General features: G+C 37.0%; 1 protein-coding gene across 4 annotated transcripts in view; it reads left to right on the plus strand.

Annotated features, from left to right (window-relative positions):
* CTNNA2 (catenin alpha 2) overlaps nucleotides 1-12,706 on the plus strand; it is a 494,091-nt gene that overhangs the window by 455,305 nt on the left and 26,080 nt on the right. For all 4 annotated transcript variants that reach the window (XM_026846640.1, XM_026846641.1, XM_026846642.1 and 1 more), the window contains 3 exons: nucleotides 868-1,049; nucleotides 3,776-3,881; nucleotides 6,893-7,027. In XM_026846640.1, coding sequence (XP_026702441.1) covers nucleotides 868-1,049; nucleotides 3,776-3,881; nucleotides 6,893-7,027 — 423 coding nt within the window. The remainder of the gene's footprint in view (nucleotides 1-867; nucleotides 1,050-3,775; nucleotides 3,882-6,892; nucleotides 7,028-12,706) is intronic.

Consider the following 12,706-nt stretch of genomic DNA (forward strand, 5'->3'; position numbering starts at 1 on the left):
GAAAACTGACTGTGAGCCAGCAATGTGTGCTGGCAGCCCAGAAAGCCAGCGGTGTGCTGGGCTGCACCCAGAGCAGTGTGGGCAGCAGGTCAGGGGTGGGGCTGGGGTTTCTCCCCCTCTACTCTGCTCTTTTGAGACCCCCCTGCAGGGCCGTGTCCAACTCTGGGGCCCCCAACATAAGGAGGAGATAGACCATGAAGATGATCAGAGGGCGGGAGCACCTCTCCTATGAAGACAGGCTGAGAGAGTTGGGATTGTTCAGCCTGGAGAAGAGAAGGCTCCGGGAAGACCTAATAGAGGCCTTCCAGTACCCAAAGGGCATCTACAAGAAAGCTGGAGAATGACTTAAAAGAGCATGTAGTGACAGGACAAGGGATAATGGCTTTGAACTGAAAGGGGGTAGATTTTGATTAAATAGAAGGAATTTCTTCACTGTGAGGGTGATGAGACACTGGAACAGGTTACCCAGAGAAGTTGTGTCATCCCACTCCCTGGAAGGGTTCAAGGCTAGGTTGGATGGGGCTTTGGGCAACCTGGGCTAGTGGAAGGTGGCCCTGCCTGTGGCAGAGAGGGGCTGCAACTAGGTGACCTTTAAGGTCCATTCCAACCCAGACCGTTCTATGATTCTATAATTCTATACCATGACATCACATATATAATTTCTAAATTCTTGCAGGTATAAGACAAGCTATAAATGTCCTGTGAATTTGGTTTTGCCCATACTAACATAAATCTCTTGTATCCTGGATTTTGCTTGGCATCTTTGACTCTCATAAAAAGAAATAGTTGAGCATGCTGTTTGAACCACTGAAGATAGATATAGACGCTAGCTTCCTTTTTTCATACCAACTTCTATTTTTTCTCTAGGCTATCATGGCTCAGCTTCCCCAGGAGGAGAAGGCTAAGATTGCTGAGCAGGTAGAGATATTCCACCAAGAAAAGAGCAAACTGGATGCAGAGGTGGCCAAGTGGGATGACAGTGGTAACGACATCATTGTGTTGGCAAAGCAGATGTGCATGATTATGATGGAAATGACAGACTTTACAAGGTAAGGACAAAATAACCTGTTCTGTAGACTTCTTCAGACATCCCACATCTTTCCTTTTTGTTGCAATTTATAGACTATTGAGACTATGTTCTATGTTTTGGGGGATGCAAAGCCAGGTAACACACATTATACATAGTGGAATGGGTTCTACAGTTCTCTACTCATGACTGCTCTGGATATTTCTGCAAATGGGATTAATCTCATGAAGTTTTTGTCCTAGTTGCGAGTCTTTTTTATTTGGAGATCATCTTAAATTTCAGCAGCAAAGATAGTCTGTGACCTTACAGACTCTCAGCTGACATTTCGTTTAGTACCCATCTAAATGCATGTGCCTCTCTGAACTTTCAACATTTCAACATAATTTGTGTCAATCAAAAATAATGGCAAAACTATTTATATAATTTTGAACACTGAACTTCTTTCCAAAAAAATCCCAAATGAAATGAAACTGTTTTGATCTAACACTTTATTGGACCCTGTCAGTAATGATTACTTTTGCTTTCATCACTTTTTTCCTATTGATGTCTTGTTCTTTTCTAATTGCAAAGCATCAAAAGGCTATTCATTAATGGTATCATATAAACAGGATTATTTTGTTTAAATATAGTCATATTGTTAATCGCACCAAGGAAAACATCTTTACAGGATTCTTTGAATTACAGGTCACCATAATAAATTAAATGTTTTTCAGTGTTTATTTTTAATAGGAGTTCAAAAGTTTAAACAGTATTTATCAAAATGTGATTAGACAAAACTCGACAAAAAAGACTTCAAGTTTTTCTTAATTAAAATAAGGCATCCGTTTATTCATTTAGATGCTCAAATAGATTTCTTAATCTCCAGCTGATCCAACGCCTTGTGTCTGGAGCCTTCAACCCATTTTGGGGGATGCAGTCCCTGCATTGACAATTTGTGGTTCAAACATACCTTATATATAGATAGGTAGATGGAGGGGTGTGTGTATAAATACCATTAATTGGCAAATAACTTGACAATTTGCAGTTGCATAGTTAAATGGTAATAGGCAACAGCAAGCATTTTTATCCATTTTAAATTTAATTATGCATATAGGAAGTTTGCTTACTTTAATGGATTACTATTATACTTCTTTCCAAGTAATTATTCTCTCAGCTTGTTTGTTTTGTCTCTCAGTTTGTGCTATTACAACTGTTCTTCTGCAGCAGACTCACCACTCCTGTATACCAATGACAGTGTAGAACCTCCTGTGAAGGGTGATATTTTTACATGAATCTTAATTACTTTTGCATTTGTATTGTCTATGGGTCTCTGATTCTTCTGTCCAAAAATAGAGTGAAAAACTGTCCAAACACTGCCGTCAGTTCAAGGAAGGAAGAAATATTGTTCTAAAGCAACAGCCCAGAATATGAATGCTTTCTGCCACTTCCCAGACAATCTTTGATGCATTAAACAGCAAACTGAAAGTTTTGTAATTACATTTTCTTCCATCAAAAGAACAGAACTAATATGAGAATGAGAGAAAACTACTGTCACATTTGAAGTAAATAGGGAAAAAAAAAAAAAATCAAAGTTCACCTCTGTCTACATCAGATTCAATAAAAACTTGTTTAATATATTCCATTAAAGCAGAACAAAGCCTTTCACACCTTTTTGGCTGACTATAAGCTCAGCAGTGTTAAAATAGAATAATTTTTCAAATGCATGGAGTTTGTGACAGTCAGATATGCTGATGTAATTAATGTAGAAGCATATGAGGTCACTATGAAGGATATATGCTATGGATAAACTTCAACAAAAGTGGGATACTTGTATTTCAAGATCTGTTGTGGATCTGGAAATGACAGTATGGAAAGTAGATAAAAATAGAAATATGTTCCAATATGTTATTCTTGGCATTACAGGTGAAAAAATGCAAAACTAATACTATGTTGTGCTTAGAAAAAATGCCTTCAGTTTTAGTTTAAAAGGAACTAAGTTTGAACATACTATAATTTTTCATCAGTCTTGTCTGAAGCTATATTTCTCCAAATAGTATAAAAACCCCAAGAAACAGGAAAATCAGCTCACTTCCAATCGAGCCATTCTCAGGAGCAGTAGCAAATGTATTCTTACAAACTGGATTAAAGTTCTGAGTCTGAGGAAAAGTCAGAAAAGTCTGCAGTGACTTTTTACTTTTTGTCCATATATATTTTGGTAACTTTAATGACAAAAATCAGAGTTTTGTGCATCTTCCTAAAAGTATACTGAAAGATCAAGCTTGGAGCTAATTATAAATGTTTTAAGCATAACATTTAAGTGTAACATAAGGATTGTGCTTCACATATCTTTCTTTTCTGACAAAAATCTACTAGAAAAGGTTTTCTAAGTTGTGACTTTCTTGCTTTAAACATGACAGGCTTAACACTTAGGCACTGGCTTGGGAATAACAGAATTTTGAAATAGTTGTGTATTCCAGAGAGAATGTTGGCTTAATGAGCACTTCAAAATGCATATACTATTAAGTATAGCTCATGTGCTTGAAGGCACTATCAGACTAAATTACTAGTGAGGCATTTTGAAACAGAGAAGAAATATAGCAGACCGATTTCTTAATCAAGCTGTACTATAAAGTAGTTAAAAGGTGAAATCGTAATAAATTAAGAAGTCATTGATGTTACTATTTTAAAATCAAACACTAAACAGGGTCACCAAAACTGTTGCGGTTTATGATTTATTTAGGTTGTGCCTAATTGTATTGTATTTCACAGAGGTAAAGGCCCCCTGAAGAATACATCAGATGTCATTAATGCCGCCAAGAAGATTGCAGAGGCAGGATCAAGGATGGACAAATTGGCACGGGCGGTAGCTGATCAGGTAAGAACAAAAATGAGCAGAAATATAATGTAACCTCTATCAATGAGTTGCCTTTTTCAGGCAGAGGTTATCTTTACTTGGCAGAAAATTACCTGTTGACAGTCACTGCCTGGATACTGGTCTACCCATTGAATATAAGTTGTTTCTTCTATACCAATCATCTTGGATTTTGCAGTACAGAAAAGTCATAAATGAGTCTCTAAACCTCAGAAATGGTTGACTTGTTCCACAGCCTCACTTCTGGACCCAGGTGATTGCATTAGATTTAGACTGATATATGTGCTGTCATGAAAGCAGTAGAGACTTGGATGCTCTGTTGCCCTTGCTGTATGCCTAGGAACCCTTTCATTTTTTTCAGCTTATTCTTCCAGCAAATTTCCTTTGATACGGCACTTTTTCAAGATGTGCTTTGCATCAGGGTATTGTGCTTTCACCTTATAGCCCCCCCCCACCATGTTCTAAGGTCTGTGTCCTCAGCCCCATTATCAAATTCGTGTCCCAACTGGAAAGGTGAACTTGCTGTACTCAGCCTCTGTCTTTCAGATGCAACACCTATTCATCAGGAGAGCAAGAGGAAGCATTCTATTAAAAGTCAAGAGCCAAATTTCAAATCCAGTTTCTAGGTAGCTAATTTTAGATTTAGACAAATTAAATTTGACTACTTTTTCCCTTGTGAACTTCTTACAGTGTCTTTCCTTTCGTTGGCATAAAGAGAAATTTTGCTGTAAGTGGAAACTGATAACTTCCTTGCCTCTAGTCTTTCTTGTCAAAAGAAGTGTTTCTTTTTCTTCTTCAAGTAAACATGTAATAGCGTGTAACACATCTTGCCAGGGAATATGGTCCAAAGTAGCAAGAAAACTGAAGCTGCCCATTTTCCTATAACCTCAGAAATTTTGGGTTTAGGTTTTCTTCATTATCAGCAAGCATTTTTTCCTGTAGTTAACCCATTCCATTCCTTCAAATGTAGCATCTGTTCATTTCAGTATAAGAAAGAAGAAATCCATCTGTCAGATGATGAAATTCCTAGTCAATGACATTTGCAGAGCTGGAGTATTTTAAAGAAAGAAACACAAAGAGACTCGCTGTGCTTAGAGTGCATTGACTTCAGTCACATTTTAAATTTCAAAAGACTGTAACATGCACACTTTAATAATGAGCAGTAAAAGCTCTGAGAGAATGAAGTGTTTGTTTTAATGCTTGTGCTTTAATGATATTTTACAGAACTTTGGAGACACTTCTGCAATATAAACTTTTTGTGGACAGTTGCATTTTTAATTACTGTTCCAATGAGAGAGATCTTACATTTCTTTCATTCACTCCAAGCTACTTGTATTTAAAGCCTTGTCAGCTCTCTAGAAGTATGGCTTTAAAGTTCGTTTCTTGCAGTTCACAGACTTCAAGAGTAGGGTAAATATTTCTGTATTAAATTGTCACCAGTAGGGAGAAGGGGTCTCTTAGGGATTCCTGCCTGAAAGATGTGGCATCTGAGATAGAGAGGCATTATAGTATTGCCATAAGTATAGAGCAGATTAAACCTAACAGCCACAATGAATCCCCAGCTTTGTTTGCTGTTAGTTTTAAAGGGAAAGAAAAAAAAGCAAAGTGTCTGCTCTCAAGGTTATAGATGACAGTATATGCAACTGCTTCACCATGAACATATTCCTTGCCAACATTAGCTGTTGGGGCTAGAGAGTCATCTGAAGTCAGAGGTTGTGATGCTGTTGACTCGTGTGTGTTTAATTCTATAAGTTTTTGTTGAAGTGCTCTGATAATATTTTGCAAAAATTGAGCATAGACTTTGTAAGATCCTAAAAAGAGATATTCAGAATCTTTGTTCCCCAAGCTCTACGTTCAAAGAACATTGTTAGTCAGACTTTGTTGGGTAGCCTCAAGGAGTATTTCTTGGGGACATGCTGTTAGCAATGGACCCTTTTAGCAGTGTTTCATTAGATTGAATTACTGAGGTCTGTTCTCTTGAGGGAAGACTTTGAAAACTAACTACAAGAGTGCTGTTTATTATGCTGTTGATATTGTGGAGGATGATGATGTTTCTATTACAAGTCCCAAAGATTATGAATAAATTGTATTTGGGCCTTTTCTAGTTATAATGATTATAAAACCTGCACTGAATCTACCACATTTGACCTAATGCAATTTGTTCAAAACACATTTGAGATGCACAGCATCCAAAATGGTACAGGACTGTGGAATGACCCCCCCTTCAGTATGAAGAGGTGTCCCTTAGACAAGGAGAGGAACCAACTTATCTCATTGTGTTCTTGAGAACGGCTGCAATACTGTTGTCATCGGCTAAGAGACTCTGTAATATGTCACACTTTAGTAAATAATTTCCTCCTGGTACAGATTAAGTTATTTATTCATTAACAATAACCTTGCCAAATCTGTCAATACCAAACCCAAGCAGCCTCACCTCTGCCTCTCAAGTCCTGAGTGTGTCGGTAAGGGGCCTGGCTTCTGCTACGTCTGGAGCAGAGCTGTGCCCTCTGAAGGTCTGCACAAATGCCAGGGAAACTGGCGAGACAGTCACAAGTTGGCTTTAGGGTGGATGTAATCAGTTGGAACTGGGTTTATCTGGACTTTAACTGGTCCATGTTCTAGCTTAACCTGGACACCCAGCAGGCAAGACGGAGTTTGAGGTCAAACTTGGTCTTTTGGCTGCTCAATAAATTCCTCTCTTCTGTACAAACTAATCTCATAAATGCCTCCCCCACAAACATAGCAATCATATTATTTTCATTGTCTTTCATTAGTGGCTGACAGAGAGGTTTCTACTTCTTATAAAAGGTATAGTGCATCTTCAGGTCACGATTCATAAGTCTTGAGTTAAATGAAACAGAGTTTGAACTTTCACATTTCATCAAGTATCTCACGTAAAGACAAAGTGAAATGGATCCACCTAATACACAAACATTGCCACTATCACATCTGATTACCTCTCTATAATTGTATAAACTCAGCTACATCTAATCAAATATTTCTTCTGTCTGTAGTGCCCGGACTCAGCCTGCAAACAGGATCTGCTAGCCTACCTGCAGCGCATTGCCCTCTACTGCCACCAACTCAATATCTGCAGCAAAGTGAAGGCAGAAGTTCAGAACCTGGGAGGAGAACTTATTGTATCAGGGGTAAGCTGGTATTTGTATTTAGCCACTTACGTTTCCCACGTAGCGCTTGAAAGGGAACTTTTTTTTGATAGCAATAATATACAAAACAAAAATACAGTAATTCATAAACAAGCTTTTTAAAATGTTACTGCCATTATTCCAGACCTTACGATAACTTGCGTAGAGCAATTTGATTTTCCAATTACCCTTTGTTTATACTAACCTTGTAAAATCTTCATTCTTGCAAGAGAAAAGTAATTTCATAGCCTAGAAAGTCATTGCCAAGCTGTGAATATTATAATTATTTGGAGCTTTTGTATATTTGCTCATTATAAATCTTCTTTCCTTTATTAGTACTGGTAATTTCCTTCCTCTGTGCAAAAGCCAGCTCTGTATGAAGTGCATATTGTTAAGATGGTGATGACTAATGGGATTTCATTCACTCAGGTTCCAATGCACACTAGGTTTAGCAAAAACTCTGGAAGGCCAGCAAAATATTTTAAGTTTTGATGCACGTGCTGTTTTCAAATACTATTGGCAAGCACAATGATTATATACTCTAATTCCTGTCCAGTCATTTCAGTTTTTTTCAATGAACACTACAAACTTTTTGCACACAGTCTTTTTTTTTTTTTTTTTTTTTAAGAAAAAAAGGCAGGAATGTGCAGCAACAGTAATATTATAAATAATGAGTTTTCAGCATTTTTTTAAGTATTTTTTCTTTCCTTCTCCTAATGTTGGACTCTGTGCCTCTGGGAGATTACTAAAACCAAGAAGTAGCAATTGCCATTCCTCATTATTTTCTTCTTTTGTTCTTTTAACTAATCACCCTAGTATTAGCCCCATGACGCATTTGATATCTTCTAACTCAAACACAGACCGTATGTATGTAATATGTTTCACTCTCCTGAGTGCATTTTCAAAATGATGGTGATTTGTGAGACCCGAGATACTTGAAACGAGATTGTTTTCAAGTGCAGTTTTGAAGAAGCACCCTTTCATTGTTTAAGCCCAATCAAGTACGAAGATTGTTAGGACAAGTAACTTGTGGCACTTCATTTCATCCATAAGATTCACCAGTGAAATCACTGGCCTTCCTCAGGGCATATCAGAAGTCAGAGCAAATGTTCTCAACTACGTAACATTTTGATTTTTTACAAAGCGCTATAGAAGGTCTTAAGGATTTGCCAGGCTTTCTTGGATCAAACATTCTGTAGTCATATATGCAATCCTAAGAGGAGCTGCTTAAATGTTCCCGTATCTGTCCTGCAATTGGTCTTCACTTCTTGACGTATGTACCTATGTAATTTTAATACCTTGATCTTCCCACAGCAATGAAAAGATCCTCTTCCATTTTCCTGATATTAATGGATTGATCTGTCCTTGTATCACTGACAGCTATGCTGCATAGTAAATGCTGTGATCTTTTCTTACCTACTGCCATCTGGGTCCAGCTTTTCATTCCCATTGAGTTGTCATATTCATCTATCTATAACAATTACCCAAATCAGTGCTTCTAGCAGCTTGGCTTTTGTGGTTGTGTGTGTTTCTTTTTCAAGTCTCTTTATTCAGTGTATGTGGATGCTTAATAAGCCATTGTGAATCTCGAGCATCTATTCGTTACTGGAACATCACCATTCATTGTGGAATTTAAGTGGCCGAACCGCTTGACTTCATCATTTCCAGTCTGGCATTGTTAGCATCTGCTGCTTACCAGGCTTCATCACCATTGTGTTTGTTTGGTTGGGTTTTTACAGTCAGTTGCAGACGAAGGCAAAACTATCTTCAACCACAGCAATTATTTGGGTCTGTTCCAAAGACTCGGTAGTACTGACACACAGAAAATTTTAAGATTGTCCTGCTTGCTTCTTCTGCTGTTGCTCTGAACAGGAGGTGATATAGAGAGTTGAACTCCTGTACATCCCTTTTTCGAGAGCATTGTCTTGTTAGCTGCTACAACGCAGTTGGTGCTTTCCTCATAGTGTTTTCCAAGTTGTTTATCTTCAAAGTGCTGGGTACTGTATGCTCCTTTGCTATCCAGAGATCTGGTATCCAAGTGCACATCTACATCTGCTTGTCTACTTGCTGCTTCTGCTTCCATCTTCTTCTTCATTTTCTCTTGGATAGCCAATTACAAATAAACCGTATTTTATTTACGTTAAAATGAAATACCATTATTTGGCAACTTGCATACAGTACAACGTTAGAAGTACAATAGAAATCCAGAATTCAAGCTTCCCACCCCTATGACTACAGGAGTAAGTTTATGTGAAGTGTTGAAGTGTTTTGATGTAAATATCAAGCACCAGGATGATTATTACAATATTGTAATTTCCTACTTTGCTTGCAAAGAACCACAACATAATTCAGATTGATCCAAAAGATATGATTCAGAACTGTTATGGGGAGTACAATCTCTGCTTGAATTTTTGCATTATTAAGAATATTAATCAATATTTATAAATTAAAAGAATGTATGCATGTGTGTGTATGAATCTATGTGTGGGCATATATATATATTTATGTTAAAAGGAAAGAGACATAAACCCAATTAAAACCTAAAAGACAGATGAAAGCCACCCCACAGTTCTTATAGTTCTGTTAGAGAAAAATGTGTTGCAACAACTTCAGAAACACTGTGTACATAACATATAATATGCTATGTATCTTTTGATGAAACTACTATTTCTTTTTCTCCCACAAGATTCAGTAGTTCAGTATGGTTTATCTCTGAAAATAAGCATAAAGCTGGTCTTGTTTGCTTTTTCCTCTATAGATTGATATGATACTAGCATAGAATATGAAGGGGTTCTTTTTGGCATTGACTTTGCTGCAAATAGAAAAAACAGATCAAAAAGTAAGAAAATGTCACACTCCTGAAGTGTAAATTATTTCAGTAAAGAACCCACTGCTGTTTCTCTCTTTCTTTCTTCCATTCCTTTTCCCCGAGCTCTTTCTCTCCTTTGATCTTTCCCATCAAATTCCCTGCATGCAGATAGCAAAATTATTTTCACCAGAAAAGTAAGATCTGGCAATTGAGAGTCAGCATACATCCACCTAACCTCATTAATATTAATGGAGCGAGGCCAATTTAGGCTCTCTGTTGAATTGGCCCTTTATTTTGCAAGGTGAGACTCTTAATTCCTGATACCAATTGAGTTTTGGAAAGTAAAATAAGGAAAAACTATGTGATACCCATTCTTCAGTGAGGAGTCTTGTAAACTTGAAGAAGATTATAGGGAAGAAAGTAAAGAAAAGGGGTGAGGAGGAAGTTAGATAAAAGCAAAAAGCATTAATATTTAAAAATTATTTCTAATCCATGTAGATGATATCCTTGCTCCTAAAAAAAGTCTCTAACCTTGGTCCATAAGCAAATATATGTTTCTGTAATTTTAAATTTGAATATTGGATTTCTATTTTCCCTCTAAGAATAAACAACCTCCTTTAATGAAATCACAGACTAAAAGCACTTCAAAATAATTTTCATCGTCTCTTGCCTTAGTTTATTTAATGTAATGTATATTTGCTTCATGCTTGGTTGCACCATTGTATTGGAATGAACCCTCTGAGGTGCTGAGCATATGCTGCTCTCAGTGAAGTAAGTATCATTTACATATCCTGAGCTCATGCTGATAGATAGCCTTTTGGTGACAGCCACTTTTGTTGAATAGCCTTGGTTTTAACCATGAAGTTTGTTATTGGGGTGAAAATTCAGACTTCTAACTCTAGGGCTGCTTTATTTTTTTTAGTATTCCTGTCTGTCTCTTGTTAGCTACACATTACAAAAAAAAAAAAAAAACAAACACAAAAAAACCCCAAACCAAACAGATCTATATGTTTATTTCTTACCCTAGGATAAATATCCACTTGTTCTGTTTACTGCTGTTTTGAAGCTGATCAGCTCCTTTACCTACTCTCCATTTAGGCTATGAGCTTGTATTTTTTTAAAAAATTCTTATTTATGTTAGTATCTTTTCTACAGTTTTTCCTGTGGGATTATATTGAACAGAATCTAAGAAAATCCCTTATCCAAGGCAGCCCCCTATCATGTTCAGGTTTGATTTAGAACTCGGAGATATAATCAGCTGTATTATCAGAAAATTTGCCGAAAGAGTCTTAAACTTCTGAGCCAGATAGATACGCAGTGTCATACAGAGTAACAGCTATGAACACTGTCCAAAAATATCAAATCAATAGCCAGAGCACACTCCAAACATATACTTTAGCTGGGTCCAGTTCCCAGTTATTTTCAAAGGCCACTTTTTCTTAGCATAAGCTCAACTACAGTACTGTGAGAAGGATTCTTATGTTGAAGGTACAAGACATTTTAGTTAAGATTGTGACTGTATCTAGGAGTTGTTGCTTGGTGAATGTAAGCGAGGACTTTGGGGGAAAAAGGAAGCTAAAAGGGCTGGAGCCACCCAACTTTGGGTAGGACGTTATGAAAATTCCTGTAACACCTAGGCTGGGAGGTTGGACACATAAAACTGTTAACAGATGTGGGATATACTGCAAAATAATTGTATGTTTATTCTTGATCAGTGATAAGAATAAGGTAACTGGAAATAGCTAGTCCTCATCAAAAAAGAATGAGCCTCATTATTTATCACAGAATAACAGTGTGTATCCAGCAATTATTTCAGATGAGCTGGCAAACAGTTACCCTGTCGGTTCTGCCTATGGATCTTACATCTAGTAAAAGAAAAAGGTTTAAAAGTTCTACTTTTCTTTCACGTAAGGCCAAATCACCCTAAACTACCTAGTGCTGTAAAAGCAAGTTGGTATGCTTATGGGCAGTGAAGTATTAAGTTGCTACTTATGAATTCTATAAACTCAAAGAAATGTCAGGTAATTTGTAGTTCACCTGCTATTAAAATTGAGTAAGGCCATTTTTCATTGAATTTGAATTATGAGCCTGTGCATAAGCAGTTACTTAAGAGACAGTGATGTGGTATTTCATTTCCCTGCATCAGAAACTCTTTCTGGGGGTTTTTCCTTTGTTTGTTTTCAAGTAGGCAATAAGAGGGAACTTTTACATTTAAAATGCTTAAGAGCAGGGAGAAAATGGGGCTTTTTTTTTGAGTTTGGTACCTAATTTAATTCTTCCTGAATCAGGCAAGAATTTAGCATTATGTAAAAGAAAGATTGCTGAAGGGATTTGGCAAAATGACAAAACTGTCAGGTTCCTTTTCTTCAAGATTCTCAGGAGTGCAAAAAGGTTATTCCTGTTACCTAGCTATCAACCACCTAAGTTTTACTATTAATTTATAACAGAAATGGAAGAATGCTACATGAAGTGTACTCATAAGAAACGTCCTGAGAAACCAGGGTTTATAGCTTTTTCTGGGATGGGCTGCTTGGACTGGCAAGCTGTCAGTGTTTTCAGTAGGAAATACCTGAGATACGACCTATCTGTACTTAATGAGTAATATATATCACTAATAGGAATTTTGTGGTTTGTCCGCTAGTGGTTACATTTACTTGGATCCGAGGGTAAGAGCTAAATAATTGCTGTGATCATGTTTGTTGGACAATGAGTGCTCAAAGAGTTACACATCACAAAAAAGAGATACAGTCCTATGTCTAAGCTGACATCATTGCAAGATGAGGGTTTGGGTAATGGTGGTGTCGTGGATGAAAGTATTAACACTGTAAAGATTTAGCAGCAAATCAAGATTTATTAATGACTAACAGCACTTA

This window comes from Athene cunicularia (assembly GCF_003259725.1).
Source record: "Athene cunicularia isolate RWA chromosome 4 unlocalized genomic scaffold, athCun1 chr4_part1, whole genome shotgun sequence".
Lineage (NCBI taxonomy): Eukaryota > Metazoa > Chordata > Aves > Strigiformes > Strigidae > Athene > Athene cunicularia.